The 12,527-nt window shown below is 39.1% G+C and overlaps 1 protein-coding gene across 1 annotated transcript; it reads right to left on the reverse strand.

The window, feature by feature from the left end:
* Positions 1–5,736: 5,736 nt before the first annotated feature.
* On the reverse strand, positions 5,737–6,531 carry LOC110784021 (uncharacterized). Its single transcript, XM_021988427.1, has one exon. It carries the CDS (start codon positions 6,529–6,531, stop codon positions 5,737–5,739), a length of 795 nt encoding a protein of 264 aa, XP_021844119.1.
* Between the last annotated feature and the right edge of the window lie 5,996 nt (positions 6,532–12,527).

Consider the following 12,527-nt stretch of genomic DNA (forward strand, 5'->3'; position numbering starts at 1 on the left):
CCTAGGCCCTTATTTATAGAGGTATGGAAAAGGAATTGTAATCCTACTAGGATGTGGATTTGTTAATTAGAACTTTATTAGGACTCTAAATAACAAAGCAAATCTAATAAGATTAGGATTTTAATCTTCGCACGAATCCTAATAGAATTAGGATTTCCCGCACACGCATCGTACAAGCCGTGCACCTGCGCAGGCCTTGCGGCCCACGACAAGCGCACAGCTCATGTGCGGTGCTGCGTGCGCGCGCGCCCTTGGCTGGGCCTGGCCTTGCGCTGGGCCTGGTCGAGGCGTGCGTTGCTGCGTGCGGCTCGCTGGGCGATGGCCTGGCTTCGTGCTGGGCCTTCGTCTAGCGGGCCTCGTCCGATGCTAATTCGTACGATACGCTTCCGATTAAATTCCCGATTCCGGAATTCATTTCCGATACGAACAACATTTAATATTTCCGATTCCGGAATTAATTTCCGTTTCGAACAAATATTTAATATTTCCGTTTCCGGAATTATTTTCCGATTCCGATAATATTTCCGATTCTGACAATATTTCCGTTTCCGGCAATATTTCCGATTCCGGCAATATTTCCATTTCCGATAATATTTTCCGATACGTACCATGTTTCCGTTTTCGGCAACATCTACGACTTGGATAATATTTATATTTCCGATACGATCCATATTTCCGTTTCCGGCAATATCATCGTTTCCGGAGTATTCATTTCTTGCCTGTGACGATCTCAGCTCCCACTGAAACCAAGATCCGTCGATTCCGAATATCCATAGATGGAGTATTTAATGCCATTAAATACTTGATCCGTTTACGTACTATTTGTGTGACCCTACGGGTTCAGTCAAGAGTAAGCTGTGGATTAATATCATTAATTCCACTTGAACTGAAGCGGCCTCTAGCTAGGCATTCAGCTCACTTGATCTCACTGAATTATTAACTTGTTAATTAATACTGAACCGCATTTATTAGACTTAACATAGAATGCATACTTGGACCAAGGGCATTATTTCCTTCACTATATGATATAGAAGAGTAACTATTTCTATACGATAGAAATATTTACTATATGATATAAATCAGTCAATATCTTTGTGTATACATTATTAAGTAATTGAATTCTTATCAAAATGACATCAAAAAGTTATTGTATGACTATTAGAGTAATTATATTACATACAAGTACAACTATATCAACTTAACAGTTACTATATGATCTTTGCAGTACCTATGCCGCATATATTAATAATTATATTGTTAAAATTTACTGTATGACTAGTAGAGTAACTATATTGCATATAAATAAACTATATCAACGTAAGAGTTACTATATAAGCCGCGGATTTTTTGGATCACGTAAACATTGCTTGTCCATGTCATCTTTAAAAGCTGAAAAATACCTAAAATATCCTTAGTGTGGACCTGGTCCATGCAAGAGGGATCGCAAATTCCAACCTAAATTTCTCAACTCCTATAATTAAATTCATTTTCCTTCACCATAAACCCACTTCCCCACCCCCTTTAAACCCATCCCTCTCACGCCTCTCTCCTCATTTCTCACCTCACCTTTCAGAATTCTCTCTCTCTCTCTCTCTCTCTCTCTCTCTTCAAATATTCTCTATATCTCTCTCTCCCTCTTCAAAAACTCTTTGTTTCTTAAGAAACCCTAAATATCTCCGTCTCTGTTCTTCGCTGTTTCTCTTGAGATCTCTCAGATGTTAACTTTTTTCGCTCAAATTTTCTCACAACATCTAAAAGGAATTACCGATCAGATCCCCTATATTGTTGTCCCCTAATTCGTCCCACATCGTCTTCGGATGTTGGTTTTTTCTTGATAAGTTCGAGGGAAAAAAGGCGGAGATTTTTTAGGGTTTCTTTGATTTTTTTCATGGGTTCCTCTTTTTCTAAATCTCTTGCGAGCTCTTTGATGGGTACTTCCGGGTAACACATTCCTGACCCTAACTGTGATTGGGGGTCGAATTGCAATTGTCCCAACAACGAGCACCCGTATTCTGGCGAGTATTTGTATAACTTGATGATGGCCCAGCAAGAGAATACGAGCACTCGAAATTATTTGAAAGCTTGGTTCGAAAAGGGGGATGTGGAGGCTGGTGAAGAGGTGGAGTCGAAGTATGACGATCGGTTGCCCACACCTGCAGATCTGCGATTCTTTGGAGGAGGCGAACAAGATGAGGTATAGATTCTCTGTTTTTTAAGTTTTCTGGGATTTATAAGGAATTAGGGTTCTTGTCCATGTGCATGTCTTTTTTTGGTTGAATTGGATTTTTAGATATGTTGTTGATTTTTGGCATTTAATGTGAATTGTTTGATTATTTTGAGATTTTCTGGAATTAATTCTTGCGAGATCTGATAAAATCTGAAATTAAAAAATGTTGATTTGTTTAGAGTTTTTCAGAGTTTTTTTTTATGTGCATGTCTGATTTAAGTTGATCTGGTTTTTTTTTTCCGGATTTTTTGGATTTAATCTGACATATTTGGTTATTTTGGTGAATTTGTTTGAATTAATCGTGCATGATCTGATAAAATCTGAAATGTTGAAGGTTTTTTCGAGTTTTTGTTTATGTGCATGTCTGATTTAAGCTGATCTGCTTTTTTTTCCTGGGTTTTTTGGATTTAATCTGACACATTTGGTTATTTTTGTGAATTTGTTGGAATTAATCGTGCATGATCTGATAAACTCTAAACTTTTGAAGGTTTTTTCGAGTGTTTGTTCATGTGCTTGTCTGATTTTAGTTGATATGATTTGTTTTCTTCAGATTTTTGGATTTAATCTGACATATTTGATTATTTTTGTGAATTTGTTGGAATTAATCGTGCATGATCTGATAAAATCTGAAATGTTAAAGGATTAGCTTTTTCGAGTTCTAGTTCATGTGCATGTCTACATTTGGTTGATCTGCATTTCTTCAGATTTTTTGCGGATTTTTTGGATGTATTTTGACTTCTTAGGGTTTATTTGTGATTATTTGGGATTGATTTTTGCATGATCTGATATACTCTGTGATTTTAAAGCTTCTTTATAGTTCTTGTTCATGTGCATGTCTATATTTGTTTCATCTGGATTTGGTTGATCATACTAATCACCTACGATGTCCCCTGTTGCTTGCAAGGAACCCAATCAATATGATTCATTTGAACTATTTTACGTTGGTGAGTGTGAGAACAAAGATGGTGTTGCTGAGGTGTCTAGTGGGCAATGTTCAGCTTCGTTCCCAAACTGTAAGGACGATGTTGTGAAAGAAAAATCACTTACGGCATCTAATGATTCTTAGAGATAAGTGTGTCTCCTTTAAAATCTGTTTTATTTATGGTATGTTGGCTAGCTGTGGAGACATAAGGTTGATGCCAACAACTGTGATCTGTTGTTGGCCAGGGGTGTAGTTGTTTCGATGATGATGTTGAGATATTGAAGTGTATGAATGTCCCCTTATTTTTATGATGACTTTATAATGTTGGCATGCTAATCTTTTATGTTGTACTTGTATCATGATGTTGCCTTGCTGATTATGTTGCCTTGATGATGTTTAATGCCTTGCTGATTATGCTGTCATGCTGATTATGTTGGCTTGATGATTGTAATTCCCTGATGATTGATAATGTTGCCTTGATGATTGATAATGTAATGCCTTGATGATTGATAATGTTTCCTTGATGATTAGTATGCTGCCTTGATGATAATGTTGCCTTGAAAATGTATGCATGTTCCCTGCCTTGATGGTAATGTTGCCTTGGTGATTATGAGAGGGGTGAAAGCATATGGGGATGGGTTAGTGAATAAAGAATAAAACATGAATTGAATCAGCAAGGCATGAAATAAATTGAATTATGTGAAATAAATTGAATCAGTAAAGTCCCCTCTTAATGTATGCTTCTGTTGAATGCTTGATGTCCCTGTCTGTCCCTTTAGGATAATTGACTTAGGGTTTGTGTGTTCTTTCAATGTGCTGAGAAACTATCCATGTTTCATAAACCACAGTGCGCCATTAGCATCCATCCATTGGCTGTTTGAGGATTTGTGTGCTAATGGTTTGTGAACATGGTGTGCTTCAATGAAGCTTGGGGACATGTGAGATCAATATTAACATGATTTTTTTTGGCTTGGCGATCTTTTGCCAGTTTTAATGTGTTAGGAATCAACGTTATTCATTCCTTCACGTATAAACTGGCATTAGATTGCTTAGGCAATATAAGTCTTCTTTATTTAGTTGTTAATTGTCCCCTTAAGTTCCTTTGTTATGTGTGATCAATGATGAGTCTTTTATATGCTAAAAAACAAGTCCAATTAACTATAATCGCTCATGCTACCATTAGTATCAATAATGATGCTTTTCAGACGCTAAGTGTTTGTAGTTTGGATTTGTTTCAATGATGCTTGGGGACATTCTGAGATCAATATTGTTGTTTTGCATGAATGACTTTTAGTCTTTAGGTGGTTCTTTGAAGGGCATTAAGTGATTGTTTACTATTCAATGTAATAGTTAACAATTTCTCAATCCCTTTCGGAAGAACCACCAAAACATTACAACAATTATTTATGTTTGATTCATGATGATTCCTAATTGTCCCCTTATGTGCTTCACATGTATGAATATGGTGTTAGTGATACTCAATGATGTAATTGTTGATATTCTGATATTTATGTTTCTTAAAATGTCCTTTTTCTCCTTTTGCCAAAGGGAGTAAATGTCATTTCACATGAGCCAATGTGATCATGTATTCCCTTTGGTAAAAGGATGATGAGGTTGTGATAAATCCAGAAACAAAATGGTCAATGATGTATGTCAACTAAATTGAGATTGAAATCCTATATTCCTATTTTCACTTATGATTATGTTGCCTTAATGATCGTAAGGCCCTGATGATTCATTTCATGCCTTGATGATTCATTTCATGCCTTGCTTAATCATTCCATGATTTTTTGATTCATTTCATGCCTTGCTCATTCATTTCATGCCTTGCAGATTCATTCCATGCCTTGCTAATTCATTTTATGTCTTCCTGGTTCATTTCATGTCTTGCTGAATTATTTCATGCCTTGTTGATTCATTCTATGCCTTTTTGATTCATTCATGCCTTGTTCATTCATTCCATGCCTTGCTTAATCATTTCATGCATTGGTAATTCATTCCATGCCTTTTTAATTCATTTTATGCCTTATTGAATCATTTTATGACTTTCTCATTCATTCCATGCCCTGCTCATTCATTCGATGCTTTGCTGAATCATTTCATGCCTTCCTGATTCATTTCATGCCTTGCTGATTCATTCTATGCTTTTGTTGAATAATTCCATGCCTTGTTGAATTATTTCATGCCTTCCTGAATCATTTCATGCCTTGCTGAATCAATTCTTGTCTTAAATTTTAGTGAAATTTTGAATAAAACATGAAAGTAATTGTCTGTCATTATGAATGATGAAAACAAACTTAACACAGATTAACAATATGAAATTCATTCATTCAAGATTCCAAAAGATATGATGCTTACAAAATGTTTTGTCTACACGTAATGCTTTCATTCATCAAGCTTACAAAAGTGACATAATGTTTGTACTTGTTACTTCCAAAACATGTCCTCAAAACACAAAAAGTTATCTATCTGTTTCCCTTTGCTTCATTGGTTTGCTTTCCATTCATCATATAGTTGTATGCATTCATTGACTGCCCACCTTGGTGCCTTGACTTATTCTGGCAGATTGCCTTCGTCCTCTAATATCTTATTTGTTGTGAGGAAGTGGGTAGTTATTGTCTCCCTTGTGTTTCAGAATTTCATTCCCCACATATTGTAGTGTCATCCACACATTAGACAATGTCTTTGGATGTAGTTCATTAAAAGAATCAGTAACTGCTCCACTTAAGTCTTCCACTGTCTTGGGCATTTTCTTGTGCATGAGTGATTGTATTGGCCTGAAAAACCCCAAGTCCAATATGTTGCAATCTGGACTGTTTGCTGGCTGTTGAGTCAATACAAAAGTAAACCTATCTTGTTGGTAGTGCTCTTGCCATTCAGGATCATCTTGCAACATGTGTGCCTTTGCATTGTCTTGAATTATGTAAATCACCTTTTCCCCATCATGTGGTGGCCACTTTTCCTTTATTGTTGGTATTAAGGTGTTGATAAGCATTCCCCTGGTTGTTATTTGATTGACTGACTTCACTAGTTTTGTCTCAATTGTCCCTTTCACTATGTTTTTTTGATGTTCTCTTTGCTGCCACTGAAAATATGTGAATGGAAATATTCCTATTTTGCCATCAAATTCACACTGCCCATCTTGAGCCCACCTTGGCCTTGATACTACGTCCATGAACATGAACTTTGGTATTTTTGTTCTTGACTTATCACTTCTGTGTGAAAATGGTTCATTGTTTGCAAGATAAACTCTTTGATTTGTCTGTGTTAGGTAGAACCATTTCTCATCTATGTAAATGAAATCATACATGTTGTAATATGTTGGATCTTGTGGTATAGAGTAATCCACAATCAGTCTAAGTACCCACCTCATCCTTGCCATCTTGCATTCTTCTGAAATGTCCGGATGCAAGGGACTTGAGTGTGCTTTTAATTAATCACCTTTCTCTTCACCATTCTCCAAACTGTTGTTGGTCCCGAATTCAGCATCTTTGCAAGATCTCTAATGCATGTTCTATCCCCCATGGCTATTGATGCAATTGAATCATATGGAACTTGAATTCTTTTCCTACCACAATTGTGATATTTTCTTTCCAAAACATAAGAGTCCATTGCTGCCTTCTGTCCCTTTGCCTTGTTCCATATCCCACCAATTGTTTTTCTAGTGTAACCATATTTTTTCACTGCCACTTCAATTGTCCCATAAATCAGAGTCTCTAACCCTGGATTCTTTCTACAAAGAAGGAACAACAAGATTTCCAGCCTTAATTCATTTTTTAATTTTGGTGTTTTAGGCTTATGATGAACTTGTGCACCTGGTGTAGACACCTACTTTTGTCCCCATTCCCGAAAGGGAAGGTTCGATGATGAGAACATAAATCTCCACTTGACAACGCATCTCCTATAAATAACGAATCTCAATCACCCTTTTCATTTCACCCGAAACCTGCTATTTATAGAAACCTGCTATTTATGGAAACCTGCTAAAAATAGTAACTGCCGTAATGGGTAGTTGTTAAAAGTGGCAAGTCATAAACGATAGAAACCTGTCAGAATTAGGTGTTGCACTCCAACATAAATCCTAAATGAGATAGAAGTTGCGAGAGAATCCTATTCCTAATACGATTCGAAAATAAGAGTTACGTATTAAATTAAAATCCTAACGAGTCTAGAGTTCGTAACGGGCCCAGACGCATCCCGTCATAAAATTAATACGCACTAAAAGACTCGATTAAGTCTCATACACTCCGGATTCTAAGAGTCCGAATCTGACAAAGAAACGGCCCAGACCCTATTTTCAACGCCTGGCTCTGGGCGCCGAAATCTTCGGCGCCCAGCCCTAGGCGCTGAAATTACCTGGGACGTGTTCTTTCCTAATTTCTCGTGGATTAGAGTTCTACAATTCTATCTTTCCACGAACTCTTTTCTATAAATATAGCCCCAAGTTCGACGTGAAAGGGACACACACAATTCATATTCTGAGTATTGACTCTTACCCCTAAGCCTAAGCCTCACGCTGCGAAATTGATCATGCGTTCTGTCGCAATCGATCCAAAAATCGAACAGAACGTATCCTGTCCCATAATTTGAGATTTGTTAAATAAAAGGAGAAATAGCAAAGTCAAAGTGGTTAGTTTTCTGAGAACCGTGACGCACCTCTCAAGGGTGCGTCGTAATGTGTCCCTTTTCCATGGTTTAATTGCTTTCCTCGCCCTATTATGAACTGTTAAACTAATCAAATCTGATTGTTCTATCACGCATAATAAAATAATATTTTGGGAAATTGGATTATCATGCTAGGTCCCTTAAAACAATCTAAATCAGATAATCGCGATCGATCTAGTATTATATGTTGCATATTGTTAAAATCAACTCAGATTAGTTTAATAGTTAACGCATGTCCCTTCAATTATTTATGCTGAGCTAGTAAGGATATCATGCGTCTGGAGTTATCGAAGAGCGAGTACTCCTCTCGGTAGTTACAGTCCCCCGAACCCTCAATCTCTACCTTGCGGGTGTATGTTGAGAGATCCCCACACCAGGGATCACAAGGGAACCTACGGCCGTCGTGGTCAAACATAATTGCACTCCCTTTATGTCACGATAACCGGGTTTTGTCAGTTTCTCTCATTATCGTTAAAAACTGAATGGCGACTCCTATATTACTAGTCAATTGGGTGTAAACTCACAGGAAATCCAATTACACTTGATTTGTCATTTTGCCAAGTAAACAAGATTTGCATTGATCAATCTTCTCTAAGTCGAATGATTATAGAATTCCCTTCCGTTGAAGTAATTCCATGCGCTTTGTGTTTATTTGGCCTAATCGACAATGCCACAGAAATGTGAGATCGAAATCACCAGTTTTAGCCTTTTTAGTATTTATATTATAAATGTGTTTGCTCGTATCTAGCACATATAGACCATTTTCTTGTTGTGCTGAACCATAAAACATTCCATTCAGAGCAAAAGAACAACTATTGTCTTTAAATTGAAAACTAAAACCTTTAGAATCCAAACTTGCAACGGAAATAATGTTTATGGTGATACTAGGAACATAGTAACAGTTTTCTAGTTCCAAAACAAAACCACTAGGCAAAGAAATAAAATAAGATCCTACGGCTAATAGTATCAACGAACACGAACAAAGAACTCCACTTGTCGTTCTTGTATTTGGTTCACAGACACGTTCAGATCCGTCTTGATTATTGTAGCTTAGACAACGTACAAGATAGTTTGCTTTTTGGGATGAACAATTTTTGTGCATAGAGAAAAACTGAACTACGTACTTTTGGAATTAGGTTTAGGTTACTAGAATAACTGATTGTGTTGTGTGGTGAAAAATATAACCTAATTGTTATATTAAGTGTAACCGGCCAAGACCAAGGGGCCTTGACCGGCCACACTCCACACACGCACGCACAACCCGCGCACAGCTCACACACTGCAGGCCGAAGCCCACAGCGCAGCCGAGCAGCATGGGCCGTGGGCCTTGCTTTGCTTGCTGCTGTGTTGATGCGCGTTTGTGCACGTTGCCACGCCCACGCGGGCTGGCTTGCTTGTTGCGTTGCGAGCTCGCTGGCTCATTGGGCCTTGCGCGCATGCGCGCTTGGCTCGACGGGCCGGCAACTCCGATGCGGCTCGTATTCGCGACGAACGCCTTACGGCTATTATTTATCGTATCGTACACGATGAATCACCGTCGTACGATACGATTATTCGTTTCGCCTAGCTTACGAATATTCGCGATACGATATACGATTCCGACGCAAGGTCGTATCGTATAATACGTTTTTCCAAACTTATTCCCGAAAAGCTATTAAATGAATTTCCGATTCATTTAATCCGGTGATCTGTTACATGTCATTGGTGTGACCTTATAGGTTCAGTCAAGAGTAAGTTGTGAGCCTAATATAGATTAGAACTCACTGACCGGAAGCATTGCTCCAGCTAGCTGTTCTGATCACTTGATCTTACTGAATTAATTGTTCGCAATTAATCTGAACATTGGTATTAGACTTAATGCACCTTGGGTGAAGGACATATTTCCTTCAGTTATCAATGTATATCACAACCGACTGAATTTCGGAATCATTGCTAAGTTAAAAAGAAGCTCAAGAGAGTCAAGTAAAATCCGTACACAGTTTGAAATTCAATTGCACAATGCAAGGTATAAAGACATATGAATGCAAGAGAAAATGCAACTAAATTGAACAATAACACTAGGAAAGCATTACAATTTTTTTTGATTGCATGTAAACTCCCACCCCTAATGAGCAGTATAAAGCGTACAACACCTACAAGACAAAAAAGAAAATCTAAACTATGAAAGAAATTAAAGATAGAAATCCCTCCCCCATGCTAGAATGAACACTGTGTTCCTACTATGTATACATAAAAACAATGGAAAAGGAGAGGATTGGCTCACTCAGCATGAGCGTCATTTACCGAATCTAGTCCAATAGTGGTGTCAAAAGGTGAAACGGTGGAGCCAGAAGCTGCAACCTGTTGGCGAAGAGTGGAGACCTCCGAATCTAGAGCTGTGAATCTCTTGTAGGGGAATACAGTTAAACATAATAACATGTGCGGAAACAATCCCCAAAGCCAGGAAGCATGTATAAAGCACAGATTAAGCATACTTACATTTGAAGCGTGTTTTCCACAATAATCTTTCAACGAACACGAACTTAGAACTCCACTTGTCGTTCCTCTAGTTGGTTCACCGACACGATCAGATCCGTCTTGATAATCGTAGCTTAGACAATCGATCAAGAGAGTTTGCTTTTTGGGAAGAACACACTTTGGAGGCGCAAAGATCATTAGGGTTCTCTGAGTCTCTAGGGTTTGAGTATGATTGAATTGTGTTATGGAAAACTTGGGTTAGAAGGTTATTAGAATAACCTTGCTAACCGCGAGCAAGCCCATGCGACACACACACACGAGCAAGCAGCCAGCTGGGCCATGGGCCGCGCGCTGCTGCTGCTGTGTTGTTGCCTAGGCCCGCGCGCGCACACACGCGGCTGCTTGGCTATGGGCCAGCGCTGCTGTGCTTACGTTGCTTGCTTGCCGAGCGCCCATGGGCCTTGAGTGCCTCGCGCATTCGACTCGTGGGATGCTCTTCGTATTCGCGACTTAATATCGTTCCGGATATTATTTATCGTTTCGTATACGACGAATCACCGTCGTACGATACGATTTATTCGTTTCGCCTAGCTTACCAATATTCGCGATACGATATACGATTCCGATGCAAGGTCGTATCGTATAATACGTTTTCCAAAACTAATTCCCGAAAAGCTATTAAATGAATTTCCGATTCATTTAATCCGGTGATCTGTTACGTGCCATTGGTGTGACCTTGTAGGTTCAGTCAAGAGTAAGTTGTGAGCTTAATATTCATTAGAACTCACTGATCGAAAGCATTGCCCCAGCTAGCTATTCCGATCACTTGATCTCACTGAATTAATTGTTCGCAATTAATCTGAACCTTGGTATTAGACTTAATGCACCTTGGGTGAAGGACATATTTCCTTCATCTCTGCCCAAGGGTATCAAAACAACGAATAACATCAAAGGCAAAAGTATCAGAGGTGGTGAGAAACTTACGAAACTCCTCGAGTGACACGGGGGTATAGCTTGATGGTTGAGGATCGGTAGCATCGGACAAAGCCACAACACTCCTAGGTTGTACCGGAGTGAAAGAAATGGAACGATCGATGGGCACAAGTGGAGGAGTCGGCTCGAGCAAGGGAGCAGAAACAAATGGCCTTGTTGCCCGGGGGGCAACACCCGTGTCGAGGTGTGGGTCAGAATCAAACAACCAAGAGTTGGGTTGATCCAAGCGAGCTCGAGGGTTTGGCAAAAAGGCATGTCGGATTCTCTAGGATTTTGGTTCAAGTCCCTTCACAAACCATACACATGTAGTATCCGCATGAATCTCAGCCATTCAAATCTTTTCAAAGCAACAATATCGATGAGGTTAGTGGAGGGGGACCTCCGCTTCCCTTTCAAGTGGATTTTCAGTTTGTTAGCAAGAACTACCACAAAAGCACTCATGGTTATGTTGCCACCAGTTTTAAGCCTCTCAAAAAGGAACGCCTGCATTAGGAATTTGGCAAAGTTCAATTGGCCCATGGTCTCCACATCCCCATAAAGGAACCACCAAAGCAGCTTCAAGTCTTGATCTGTGGGTTGACCTTTCTCACCTTTCAGGTGAAGCACTTGTAGTAAAAACCTGTGAAAGAGTCGGATAGCTGGATTCACTATAGAAAATGCTCGATTATGCCCCACTTTCCAATCATCTCGACCGGTTAATTCCTCCCAAAAAGAGCCTTTTTCAAAATAGCCATTTTCCCAGTCTACATCAAACTCACCAAACTCATTCGGGCCAACATCACCATCTGTTGGCCACCCGAAAATATTGTTGAACTCATTCCAAGACATAACTCTTTTCACTCCACCTAGATAAAAACGACATCACCTTCATACGAACCAACAATAGAGGAAGATAGGAACTCATATGTCAGTTCCGGATAAGTATCATCCTTCATATTCAACACCTTGCTCCATCCATATTTTCTTGCAATTCCTTGAAGGCAACATCAATTAATTTTGCATCTTTTGGTGAGTATAAAAGAGTAGGCTTTACCGGATTTGCTTGCAAATCATTGAATAAGGCTTGTTGTCTGTCACTTAGCCAAGGGAACGTGAATTGATGAGATGACGGAGGGGGGCAGAGTGATTTGTAGGGGGTGAGGCTGAGGGTGCAGTGGAAGTGGATACACGATGCGTGGATTTTTCTTTAGATTTGGGTGCGGGTTTAGGCTTTGGTGTGGGCTTCTTTTTCTCAATGGATTTCTTAGGCTCAAGGACGGTAGA

The sequence above is a fragment of the Spinacia oleracea genome, chromosome 4 (genome assembly GCF_020520425.1).
Source record: "Spinacia oleracea cultivar Varoflay chromosome 4, BTI_SOV_V1, whole genome shotgun sequence".
NCBI lineage: Eukaryota > Viridiplantae > Streptophyta > Magnoliopsida > Caryophyllales > Amaranthaceae > Spinacia > Spinacia oleracea.